This window comes from Myotis lucifugus, unplaced genomic scaffold, assembly GCF_000147115.1.
Source record: "Myotis lucifugus unplaced genomic scaffold, Myoluc2.0 scaffold_526, whole genome shotgun sequence".
Classification (NCBI taxonomy): Eukaryota; Metazoa; Chordata; class Mammalia; order Chiroptera; family Vespertilionidae; genus Myotis; species Myotis lucifugus.
The window spans coordinates 84142-97196 of record NW_005871574.1 but is presented as its reverse complement, the minus strand read 5'-3'; the positions used below and the strand labels follow the sequence as shown (position 1 = coordinate 97196).

Here is a 13055-nt window from a genome sequence, read left to right as displayed (position 1 = left end):
AATACCATGTTATTATGTAAGAACAATGGTTCAACCAACACTTCACTTGGAAAATATGTTAAGAGCTTCTATGCTCCTCAGCTTCCCCTTCCTGACCCTCAGCTGCATAGCATGTCCCCTGCAAGTGAAGGAGCCGCAGGAGTCGGCGGTTGAGTTGAGTTGTAGCTGGTTTTGTTAAGGGAGGAGGACACTGCTGGGGTGAGGCTTGCTAACTTCACCAGTTTAACAAACCTGCGGTCAGTACCGGGAGTGGAGCAACGCGGAGCCCACAGATGTTTGGGGAACCTACAGCATCGGAAAGAGGGCCAGACAGGAATACCCATAATTGGCATATGAGGTGGAATGTGCTACGTACATAGGAGTGAAAATTATCTCCTGAGAGGAAGAGCAAATCCCAAAGCTGAAGATACGTGATGCCGGGCCCAGCCCTGGCTACGCATTAGAATTACAAGAGCAGCTTTTTCAAAACAGAGATCCGGGCCTCAACAGACCTGCTGAGGCCATCGCAGGAGGCCTGGGCCTGGCTGTGCGTAAACACACCCCAGGTGAGTACTATGCAGCCAACTCCTGGCAGTCCCACCCGCAGTGTGCAGGTGTGGAAACGAAAGCCTGGAGACTTTAAGTGCTTACTCTGTGTTTTGCTGAACTCAGACAGCATTTATTAAGGAACTAGAGGCCCGGTGCACAAATTTGGGGTCCCTTGGCCTGGCCAGTGATCGGGGCTGATCAGGGCCTTCTCTCGCCCAGTCCGAGGGGAGGGACTACAGGAGGTTGGCAGGCCGGGGGAGGGACCATGAGAGGTTGGCCGACCGCAGGAGGTTGTCTATGGGAGCGCACTGACCACCAGGGGGCAGCTCCTGCATTGAGCATCTGCCCCTGGTGGTCAGTGCGCATCATAGTGACTGGTCATTTGGTCAACTGGTCTTAACGGTCACTTTGGCTTTTATATATGTAGATTACCCCATGTCTGGCACTGGGCTGAGTGCTGGCTGTGCAGACAGACAAGGGGCCTCCGCACCAAGGGGCTAAAGGTCCCGGGGCAGCTCTCCGTGCGGTCCCCATGCCCCTAGGGGTCTGTGAACGCAGAGGGCAAGAAAATACACCTTTATTTCCACTGATCTCCCCCCCCCCCCCTCCAGAGAGGAAGGGAGAAAGAGAGATAGAGAGAAACATCAATGAGGAGAGAGAATCATGGATCGGCTGCCTCCTGCATGCCCCACACTGGGGATCGAGCCCACAACCCAAGCACGTGCCCTTGACCAAATCGAACCCGGGATCCTGCAGTCCGCAGGCCGACATTCTGAGCAGCTGGGGAAGTTTCTTGTTTTTATAAACAAACTTCTTCCTACTTCTGTGCTGATCAGGTGACACCTCTGTCACCACCCTCAGTGTGCCCACACAAACACACTGACCTAGAACCTAATCCTTTATTACATGTCTTATTACCTGATGCTCATGGAATTGAATATATTCCGCTATTTTGCCAAACACTAAAATGATGAATTACCTAAAAAGTCAGGAATGCCACAATATTTCTCACTCCTTTCAATCATTTCAGAGATGACATGGTCTAAAAATATTCTAAAACATTTGAAAGTATTCATGATGTCATTCAAAGATTTCTTAAGTGAATAAGTGATTCATGCACATGATGTCGTTTTCTTCAAAAACAGTATGTAAATTCAAATCGTGAACCCAAGAGAAGCATCTGGGGGCTGGCTTCAAAGCTGGGGTGGAACTGTAAGTCCACATACCTGCTACCCTCGCTGTGGACGGTTTGTAGTAGCTGTGAATCTAAAATCCACAGGCTGGATGTTACAGAGGCCGAGCAGGCAGAAATGTGGTGTTCAACCAACACAGAATTACTCTGTGGGATTTTAAAATGTACAGCCTCAGGGTCTGAGTGTTTGGGGGTGACATTTCGTTTTTGTTTTGATCCTTCCCTGAAAAAGCCACGTCCAACCTGAGTGGGCACCTCCAGGCTCCGAGGCCAAGGGCTCGTCTTCTCTCCTCCGGTGCTGGAGACGGAGCGCAGCGTCTGACCAGGCTTCATCCACAGTCTAGGGCCCTGCTGACAGCGCTGCCACCGTGCACCTGGGAGCCCTCACCCGCGGGACCCTGTCCACGCTGGCAGCAGATGCCCATCCCACGGCGAGCGGGACTCCGGAGGCTCCCGCGGACAGCGCCACGTCCGCCGCCTCTCCGTCGTCAGGCGGTCCAGGCCGAGTCTCCTCAGTGTTCACCTGGAAGGGGCCTTTGGGAACTTCCCCAGATTCCACGCTATTCTCCATGGACGCCCAGTGCTCCTGCTACTTGATACTCAACATTCTCCTCGAAACCAACAGAAATACTGAAGTAGGTTGTGTTCTTGGATTTCCCTGAAACCAGTCTCACACACACACACAAAAAACAACCCATGTGGAGACGAGCTTTTCTGCCCTTTAAAAACTGTATTGTCTCCTAAGAACTGCCAGAATGGGTAAACTGAGGCAAGACCGTGTGGGTGCGAGACAGACGTTAGGACAGTGGTGCCAGGATTAAATGAGCTTTTATTGTCACATTTAACTGCTGGTCAGTGTACACCGTAGCTCTCAGTATGGCATAAAATAAAATGTATTTCTGAAGGTCAAACATGAACAGAGAGATGGCAATGGCACTTACAGAATTAACTTAATTCACCTGGTGCTGGGCCACGGTGGGGAGCTGATAAACCGGAACACGCCTGGGAGGTTTCCCATCACACGGGGAGGTTTGAGGCCAACGCTTGGAGGGCAGGACCAGGCCCACAAAGCGGACATGAACGGAGGGCGGGCTCCGCGTCTCCCTCAGTCCGCACTGTCTCACTGGGCACTGGAGCCGGAGCCGGAGCCTGGGAGTCAGCCCCCTCCAGACAATGGAACTACTTTCCTACGCCGGGACTTTAAGCCTCCGGACACGACGCCCCCCTTCCTCCTCCAGGCTGTAGTCCAAAGCGAAGGCAGTTACATTCGGAAGCAGCAACTCCGTGGCTGACCTCCTCACTCCCAGGCCACGAGCCTGACAGGCTCAGGATGTCTTCCGTGGTTTCACACATTCTGGGCCAAACTAGGAAACAAGCAGTAATTAAATAAAAACACAGGAGCATCCTGACAGGAAGTCCAACATTCACAATTATCCTCCAAATGGCAGCTTAAAAGAAAAGTATGGTTATTCAGACTTAAAATAAATCTTTATTCACCACGATTCTCAAACAGCTTATTAAACATCTTCCCTCCACAAATAAAGCTGACACTGAGATTTGTCAGGCGGTCTAGAGGAGTCATGGCCGTCTGTGTGACGGCTGACCCCGCATCCGGATCCTGTCCATCACAAAGCTCAGCTCGGGGACAGCTCCCTTCTGTGGCCACTGCTCGTGTCCTTCATCTAAGACTCCAGAACAGAGACCATAACTGTGGCCAGTGCCACACAGCAGTGACTGTCATTCCACCAAAGAAAACAGGAGTTTCTTTTGTGACGTACTTGTTTGGATGGTTACTTACTGGTAATTAGTACTTCTACGTGTTTTTAAAGGCAACCATTTTAAGTGACCATACGTACCAGGCTAGTGGAAAACAGTTAAACTAAGCCCTCTCTCTGACCTTACAGTCATGCAGACAAGAGAAGGTACAGCCGGCCTGTTCCAATCGGGCTTCTGGGAATTATCACAATTTCTCTTCTGGCAAAGATGAACTTGGCTCATCACAGAAAGAAGCTTCGTTCAAGGCTGCCGCTAACTCATTTCCCTTTGAAAAGTGAACTTCAAGGCATGAATAGTGCAAGAGGTAAGTTTTGATTTACAGAACATTTATAGACTAATTGTGCTTAGTCTCTGATTTCCAATTTATTTTAAAGAACAGACACTGTTGACAAGTTTCTCTGCCTAAATTGACCAGTATATCCATGAATCGCACCAGAAGTAGGGCAACTTGATTATCTTAATGATTCTGTCATGACACCTGCCCCCGGCACCCGGGGGAGGCCCTGGGGATGCGAGGCCCTGCCAGTTCTGTGCCCAGGATTCTCTCGGGAGCCCAGTTCTCCCACCCGGTTAGTCCTCACAAAACTCTCTCAATCGTGATTAAGAAAGCAGTGCTGAGTGGAGCTCCTCCTGGGGAGTTAAATCTGGGAGGTCTGAGCGTTCCTGGAGCCCCCGTCGGGATGTGTCGTGGGCCGAGAATCCCTTGAGTGTGAGTATTCGCTACTGGAGGGCTCCGTCGGGTCAATCAGGTTTTCATAATCACTGTCGTCCGACCCCTCCGCGCTGTCCCCCGGGGCTCTCTGGGAAGGAAGGCCCGCTCCACCTCCGGGGTACTTCAGTCCAGCACTGTTGGGGGCAAAGCTGGAGGAACCCACAGCTTGAGGTCGAGGCATAAAGACACTTGTTTCCGCGCGAGAATGGCTCAAAGTACTTTCTTGATTGTTTGGGTGAAAATCGGAATAAGGGGGTGGGGGGTCAGAGGCCTCGGCATCTGCCAGTGTACTTCCGCCGTCAGCTGCGAACCCGGGGTACGGCGTCCGAGGGCTGAGCGCCGGCTCCAGGCTCTCGGGCGGCCCCTGTCTGCTGACCACCGCCTGCTGCAGCCCTGTGGGAAGAGAAGACATGGTCACTGTCTGTACCTCCCCAGCCTCGCATCCCCGTGCATGACACGGTCAACCTGCAAGTTCTGGAAAACAGCAACAAAGCAGGAAACTGGTTATCACTATTAGTTGCTTTATGCTTGAATAGTGCTTCAGAATTTACAAAACATCTTTCTACACGTGAACTCATTGAAACTTCAAAAACAGCTCACTGAGGTACCGTCATCATTAATATTATTGTTCCCATGACCTAGGCCCGTGGTCGGCAAACGGCGGCTCTCAAGCCACATACGGCTCTTTGGCCCCTTGAGTGTGGCTCTTCCACAAAATACCGACTTCTGCGCATGGGCCACGAAGTTTCAGTCACACTGTACGTGCATACCCGCACGTGGTATTTTGTGGAAGAGCCACACTCAAGGGGCCAAAGAGCTGTATGTGGCTCGCGAGCCGCCGTTTGCCGAACCACAGTTTGCCGACCACTGAGTCCTAGGCAGAGCACACCGAGTTCAACAGCACGTCCCTTCTGAAAAAGCTCAAAGGAAAGTGGACTCCACTCCCCTCAGCCTGCCTCAGGGCTTAGAGTAGGACTTATGTAATTCATTGTACATCTGATGTTTAAAACCAGACACTTCCCTGATCCCAATTAGTAAAATTAATAGGAAACTCACTTCTTTCTTGTTCCTTTTCGTTTTTCCTCTGAGTGATTTGTCTTCTTAATTTGTTCACTTCGGCCTCACAAGATTCAACTACTCGCTCACTCTTCTCTACATCTGCACACACTGCCTGAGGGGATGGCAACAGAACAGTTAGCGCAAACCCGGCCAACACAGCAGTCATTCTAGGCCGGGGGAGCCAGGCGCTATCGCCACGGTCCAGGGGGCCAGTACTTATTCACCGATTTGCTTTCTTAATTTTGTTGAGATGATTATGCTATTTAGCTTATAAATTCTTGAAAAATAAGAGTAATCTGGGAAAGATCTGTTTTCTCTGGATTATTCATTTCTATTGAACTGAAAAGAGAATTTTTGATACTAGTCTAGCATACAAAGGATGAACAAAAGACAGGAATGAGATGCTTTCAATTTTTATTTATAATCAATAATCACAAATCAGACAACATAAAAAAGATTCATTTAATAGAAACTATTCATAATTAGGGAGAGCTGAAAAAGGAAATAGGTTTCAGTCAAGACTTAATAAAAGGTAACATTTGAGGCCCATCTGTGTAATTAAACGTTCACACCAGGGCACGATGGGATGCTGGTGTGTTCAGAGAGGCCTTCTACAGCCGGCAGTGAGATGTGTGCCAGCCACTCTGAAGTCCCCTGACAGAGCTGAGAGTCTGAAAACAGCCTGGGCAGCCGGCGTGGCTCAGTGGTTGAGCACTGACCTATGAACCAGGAGGTCACGGTTTGATTGCTGGTGAGGGCACATGCCTGGGAGGTAGAGGCAGCTGATCAATGATTCTCTCTCATCATTGATGTTTCTATCTCTCTCCATCTCCTTTCCTCTCTAAAATCAATAAAAATATATTTTAAAAACAAATAAATAAAAACAGCCTGTTCATGAATTCAGGACAAAAAACTGGTTTTCACTGCACGCTCTCTCCACCGCAGAAATATGAGAAGCGCTGGACAGTAGGCCGGTGGCCAGAGCCCGACTAAGGCCCCCTGCGGCTAGTGCCTGGCCCTAACGGGACACCAACACTGGAAGCCACCTTGGACGCCTTCCTGTTTGGGGCCAGGCCGGCCTCGCCTGCTTCCTCTCTCTCTGGGGCTGCCTTCACTCTCCCTCCATCTGGGGCCTTCTTCCCCAGAGCGAGGCTAGGTGTCTCCAGCTCCACCTCCTTCCTCCATGTCCTCAAAGCTTTTGTTCTTAGAGTTTTAGAGAAAGTTACTCCTAAGAACGCGTCGGAGGAGATGGAAAGAACATGGGAAAGGGCTGTTGGCACCTGGCTCAGTAGCTGGCTGGTAGGAGCTGTTTCCGTAAGTGTTGGTTGCATGAATACTAGGAATGAACAGGCTCCACGGGGATCCTCCCACTCGATGGAGGCGCTGGGGCCAAGGGTGTGGGTGAGAGGGGAGGAGGTAGGGCTGTTCCGAGTTTGGTGCGGTCTCTACGCAGCGTCCAGCTGATGAGACAGCTGTGCTCTCAGCAAGCCTGCCTTAAGCTCGACACGCTTCCCTAGAAGACGCGCTGCTACAAGTGGGTCAGTTCTGAACGCAGCAGCGTGCGCCGTGCTCAGAGCCACTGCAGCCACGCGGAGGTGGCCTCCCAGCTGGCACGGCAGCCTCTCTCCTCTGATGCTACTGCATGAGATACACGCTGACTGTGGACCACGACTCACTTCTCCGGCCGAAGATTAAAAGTTAAAGTAAAACTAAGAGCATTCGGGCAAGACAAGTAAGACTAAAACGAGAAGTAACGGTTACCTGCACCTTCTCCTGCAGCGCGTTGTAAACCTGATAGATGGCCCTGATGTCCTTCATGACTCCGTCCTTGTCGAAGAAGTCAGTGCTAGAGGACAGGCAGGAAAGATGTCACGGAAAGGACAGCTGCCATGCACCTGAAAGGACTCTCCTGCCCTTCTACCTTCCTCTGGTCTTAAACGTGAGCTCCCAGGTGACAGTGTCTCAGCCACAGTGTCACACTACTAGGCTTCCAGAAGAGAAATAAAAAGGAACCCACGTGACTAAGACCGTTTAAAAAATAATAGTGACCACAGCTTAGGATCTCAGAAATACACATACTCTAGCCACACCTTTATATCGATTACAGAAACAACTGTGGCAACTGATTTAAAAAAAAGTGGTGGTAAAAGTGAACTATGTTTTCAGTAAGAATAAAATTTTGATATATAGGGTGACGGTCTACAGAATTGCATCACTGCATGTTTCACTTTCAACCTGACTTCACATTTCCCCGCAAACCTTTACATCTTCACAAAAGAAAGGAAGCCCGTTCACTGGACCGGGCCCTCACCCGTGCTCTTTGATGACTTTGGCGTAACTCTGAGACGTGTTTGGCACTGAAGACACTTTATACTCTTGCTGGCTGGTGTTGCCCAGGTTGGGAATAGCAAGGGAGATCCTTTGATTGTACCTGAGGGAAGATTCGAGAGCGAGCATGTTCAAGGCCCTGTTCGGGCTGAAGAATGGGCCATGGCAACAGCAATCGGAGCTGCACACTGGGGACCCCAGGTCTCACCAGCACCGGCTTCCACGACAACCTGAGATGCACGGATTAGGGATGGGTCCTTCCCTTAAAGTGGAAACGACTGCAAAGTCCTTGAGGGCAGAGGTCACGTCTTAGATATCTGCATCCCACAGTGGCGGACAGGCCCAAGAAACACTGCTGAGGAATCCCTGCAACCTTGCAATGGCCCCCTAACCATGATGCTTCTCCCCGATGCCGATTCAGTTTATTCCACCGCAGGTGAATCCAGAGAGAAGCCTTTCTGCGTTCACAGCAGACCCATGGCCATGGGGCCATCTTTTTTTTTTTTTTTAAGACGTTCACAATGCAAAACCCTCATTAGCCAGTAGGTGGATCAATTTTACAATTCTGTCTGAAATCTATGCTTTACAATTAAAATCAGACTTCCAGAGCAATAAAACTGTATTTCTACATAATGGATTATGGAGAAGCAAATGATGATTTCCAGCGGTTTATTCCTATAAGCACTTATGCATAATTAATATATCTTGCTAATGCTTTTTGATTCAAAAACAATTTTAATTTATACAACTGACAGAAAAATACCCTCTCTAACTACAAAGAAAACTCACCAGAAGAGAATTATAAAAGCTTTTCTTTACAGATGCTATGAAATGCACATTTCAAAGTCACAGATCTCCATGGCCTGGGCCGACATCTGTCCTGGTGACGTGAGGTGGGGATGCGGCCTTACCTGCGGTTCGGTCTGAAGAGGACGTACTCCAGAGCGTGCGTGGAACTGTTGGCCGTGGAGATGAAGCTGAAGAGGAGGAAGACGAGGTCGGGCACCCCGAGGATGCGGGTGAGCTGCTTGTGGAGGACCTGCTCCCGGTACGACATCTGCTGCTGCGTGTTCCGCCGGAATCTGTACCATCCGATCACTTTCTGCAGCAGAAACAGAAGGAAAGGGTTGAAAGCTGCATGAAATCTTACACATTTAGGTCTGAAGGTATCCACACAGACACCTGCGCACAGATGTTCAAAGCAGCTCGACGTGCAATCGCTCAAAGCTGAACCGACCCACTGCCCATCAGCAGGTGAGCGAGCTGCGGTGCAGCCACACACTGGACACCCGCTCAGCAACAAAGCCACCGACTGCTGCAGACACACCGACACCTTCCCCAGGAGTCCCGCTGAGTGCAGGCAGCCAGACCAAAGTGATGATGACAATAAGAGCTTACGCTACAGGACTCTAGTCCTGTAAAACCCCAGAACATGACAACTGATCTCTAGCGACATGGAGCAGCCCCAGCAGCTCAGGGGCTGCCTAGGGAGGGGACGAAGGGATTGGAAAAGGGCCCGGGAGGTCTGGAGGGACCGACGTGGCGTTAGCTTCTGATGACGTGGTTTCATGGGTGTACACACAGATCAAGACCTACCACAGTGTACACCACACGTGTGTGCAGTTGATTGTACGCAATTATACCTCAATGCAATGCCTTTGGAAGTTTAGCTTTGTCAGCTCTATCGGCTGCCTAAGGGAAGTAAACTGGCCTGTTCTGTGGAAGAGTAGCTCTCCCAATGTGCGAGGCGGGACATCCGGCAGACAGTGACCTACCAGGCCCTGGGAGCCGCCCAATGCTCCGGGCCCACCCAAACCAGCAGTCAGAACCTCACAGGCCAGTTCCTGAGTTTCTCCTTGTGCTACTCAAGTTTGAAAATCTTTGCTGTTGAGACAATTTAATTCTTCATTAGAAAAATACTCTTCATATAGCTTCTTTCTTTGAATAAACTGGGTGAAATCCTGTTTTAAGATGTAAGGTCATTTAAAATTGTCATATTAAAGTAACAGTAAATCTAGATTTGGTTTTGGTGCTTTCACGTAAGGAAGTGAACCAAGCTTCCCTGAGCCCCTGTGCCAGGCCCCAGCTAACGATGTTACAGATGTTTTAATTAATGATCACAGCCACCCTGGGAGGCGAGTAATGCTGTCTCCACTGAGCTCAGACCACGGCAAGGAGCTCCAGGGAACAGCACCGGCCCTCAGTGGTACTGCGCACAAAGCATGGCTTCAGATTATACTAAAGCAATTAATTCTGACATTCTTTAAATAAAAAGAAAACCCAAACATTTCTGAAGCATAAATCTCATAGAGATGTTTTGTCCAAAGTCACAGAGCTAATGAGTGAAAGCCAAGACCTGCACAACATTAACTTGAAAATCCCCATCAGTCACACAATGGTGGCCATAAAAAAGTGAAAGCAGCTTTCCTTTAAAAAAACAAATGGCTAAGAAAAACTATCAACTGGCCAGAGCCCTAAGCAGGAATCAGACCGCAACCTTTTGGTGCAGGGACAATGCTCCAACTAACCGAGCCCCACCTCGGCCAGGGCTGGGTCACATTGTTTCAATTTGTGTTTCCTGATAGAGGTTAAACATCTTTTCATTTCTTTCTTGGCCATTTGTGGATTCTTTTTTCTTTTGTGAATTTCCTCTTAATAATCTTTACTCATTTCTTTCACTTTAAATTTTGTCATCTGTTAAAAAAAACAAAAACCTTCCTGGAGCCTTTAATACGGAGTGACCTCTAGAAAGCTGTGCTCCAGTAAGAATTTTCACGGGACAAACTTAGGTGTCGACAGTATAAAGACTCATGATCTGGACTATGAAAACCGATGGGACGAGGAGGGGAGGTGTGGCTGAGAGGAAGACGGACTGGGAGAGCCGGAATGTGTGCTCTTGGGCAAGTCACTGGGAAGGGAGAGCGGGCCCAGGAGGCCGGGGTGGTCTGACTCCCTCTCCCAGGTGGGTGGCCGACACTGAGCACCTCTGAGCCTGTCATCACTCCCAGAGCACCATCCTTTCCTCTGACCTGTCCCCCCTCCCTTTCCCCCTCCCCCCACAGAGGCTCTGAGACCTGACTCCTGATGCTCTTCTGCAGACCCCGAGGGACCCAGTCCCACCGCCAGGGCTTTCACCCACAGGTCATCCTCCAGAAGCTTTACTGCAACACATGTTCCTAAGCAAAGGCATTCTGTTTTCTGTTTAACACATTGAAAACTTTTATTGGTACTTTTTTCCTGAGCGATGGTGTAATCTATTTTTCTGGAATTTATATACCAAGGTAAAAATCATAAAATTAATGCATGTGTATTAAATATTTACAATCTTTTTTTTAATCACAAAGTAGACAAATCCACCTCGACTCAACTATTAATTTTTGGATTATAGTTCATTTCTTCTTCTTCTGATTTTTACATAAAAGAGTCATACTATAAACACCTAAACTTTTTTCTAGTGATATATTGTAAACATTGTCTCACATCTGTAATTTACCTGTAAAATTCACTCAAGGTAACAGAACTCGTCTACACTGACAGCAATGCGTTGCTCATTTACATTCCTTTCTGTTTTAAGCGCGGGTGATGAGATAAGGAGTGATTTCCAAATCGGAATGGGCAACAAATGTAGCCTACCTTTCTCCGGTCTTTAAGAATCCTGTCCAAACTCTCTTCGTTAACTTTGCTTGCGTAGTCATAAAAACTGTTTTTTTAAAAGAGAAAACAATATTGTATTAAAATCACATGGTATTGTGACATGGATATGCGTAGCTACATGCGTCTATGGATCATCTAGCCCAATTCTGTGCTGGTTATAGAGCTAGAACTGCCGTCACTAGGTACAGAAAGAGAAATCAATCTAAGTGTCTTACTGACTGGAGGTACCTCTGGCATCACAGAATACTCCAGACACTGTCACACACACAGGCATCACTTCCCCGGTGGGAGGTGCGACAGCAGCTAAGCATAAACACGTGGGCTGACAGCTTTTCCCTGTTTCTAAGAATCACTTCCTTATGAAAACAAAAGAATGCAGAAGCTCTTTTCTGAGAAAGGAGGAAGGGAAGTGAGCACTTGTTGAATGCCTCACCAGAAACCCCACCGCATGCTTCCTCGTGTTATTTTATTCCATTCTTGCCTCAATGATGGGAGGTGTTAGTTTAGCCCGACAAGTCAACAAGCTTGACTCCCATTCTTTTTTTTTCTTTTTTTAAAAAAATATATTTTATTGATTTTTCACAGAGAGGAAGGGAGAGGGACAGAGAGTTAGAAACATCGATGAGAGAGACACATTGATCAGCTGCCTCCTGCACACCTCCTACTGGGGATGTGCCCGCAACCAAGGTACATGCCCTTGGCCGGAATCGAACCTGGGACCTTTCAGTCCGCAGGCCGACGCCCTATCCACTGAGCCAAACCGGTTAGGGCTTGACTCCCATTCTTGTGGCTACAGATACCGAAGACAAGTGGCTTGCCCCAAGTCCTGGCGCTGGGAGTGGTAGAGCTGGGATTTGAAGGCAGGTCTGGCTAGCTTCAAACTGAATGCACCCACCCCTAACGCAGACCCATCTGACCAGGGCCCTGTGCCGAGCAGCCACGCACCATGATTTGTGGCTTTCCTACCACGATTGGAATGCCGCCCTTCCCCCCTCCTCCCACCACAAGCCCAGGCCTTATAAGGCAGGAAGGAGTTCAAGGTACAGTGAGAACACCGAACCGGGAGTCAGGAGGCTCCGCTCTGGTTCAGGCCTGCTTCTCACTGAGTGACCTTGAGCACATCACTAGCCCTCTATGCCCCTCATGCCCCTTTTTGCAAAGCCGAGTCTGGAGTAGACAGGTGCTGTCTAAGGTTGCTTTCAGCTCTAAGAATTCTGAGTCTGTGATCGGAGTTGAGTTCAGTTCTTGTCTGGGGTGTCTTTGCCGACAATGCTTTGAGGAATTCCTCAGAAGGGCAAGGCCGGGCATGCCTAGCACAGCTCTGGATAGTGAGGGCCACACGGGCACTTCCACGGACCAGACACAGGCACTGCGTGGGCGCGGCCTCAATCATCTTGTTTGCTCTGAGATTCTTCTCAAATGAACTGCTAGTTGTGCATCTTGCTGCCCACTCCTCCCTCGGTTCTGTGTAAATCCAGACAGATGAACAACTGGGCTCCTTCGAGACCTCGTCCTCAGGTAGCCATCGTGCATGAAGACAGAACTTTGAAATAGTAAGGGGGTGGGGGGAGTGTGTGTGTGTGTGTGTGTGTGTGTGTGTGTGTGTGTCACAATGCACTCCCCAGGGGCTGGGGTGCGGGGCCGGTGCCTGCCAGCTGAGAATGAGCGGGGTCGGAGGAGGCTGCAGGGAACACAGGGCAGGACAGCGGGTGCAAGGAGCTGGCAGGTGTTTGGAGAAGAAAGTGCTGCCCTGGCTGGTTGGCTCAGAGGTCCCAGGTTCTATTCCAGTCAAGGGCACATCCTGGG

The 13055-nt window shown here is 49.4% G+C and overlaps 1 protein-coding gene and 1 long non-coding RNA gene across 3 annotated transcripts in view; one reads left to right on the top strand and one right to left on the bottom strand.

The window, feature by feature from the left end:
• Nucleotides 1–2529: 2529 nt before the first annotated feature.
• Nucleotides 2530–13055, bottom strand: part of ABRAXAS2 (abraxas 2, BRISC complex subunit) — a 19005-nt gene continuing 8479 nt past the window's right edge. Inside the window, exons 4-9 of one of the 2 annotated variants that reach the window (XM_006103979.3) lie at nt 11229–11295; nt 8507–8697; nt 7579–7698; nt 7029–7113; nt 5265–5379; nt 2530–4601 (exon numbers count right to left, since the gene is read on the bottom strand). In XM_006103979.3, coding sequence (XP_006104041.3) covers nt 4135–4601; nt 5265–5379; nt 7029–7113; nt 7579–7698; nt 8507–8697; nt 11229–11295 — 1045 coding nt within the window. In that variant the 3' untranslated portion in view covers nt 2530–4134. The remainder of the gene's footprint in view (nt 4602–5264; nt 5380–7028; nt 7114–7578; nt 7699–8506; nt 8698–11228; nt 11296–13055) is intronic. The other variant, XM_023745260.1, reaches the window with a different exon arrangement.
• LOC111823510 overlaps nt 11893–13055 on the top strand; it is a 4222-nt gene continuing 3059 nt past the window's right edge. The window contains exon 1 of the long non-coding RNA XR_002826541.1: nt 11893–12767. This is a non-coding gene — a long non-coding RNA (uncharacterized LOC111823510). The remainder of the gene's footprint in view (nt 12768–13055) is intronic.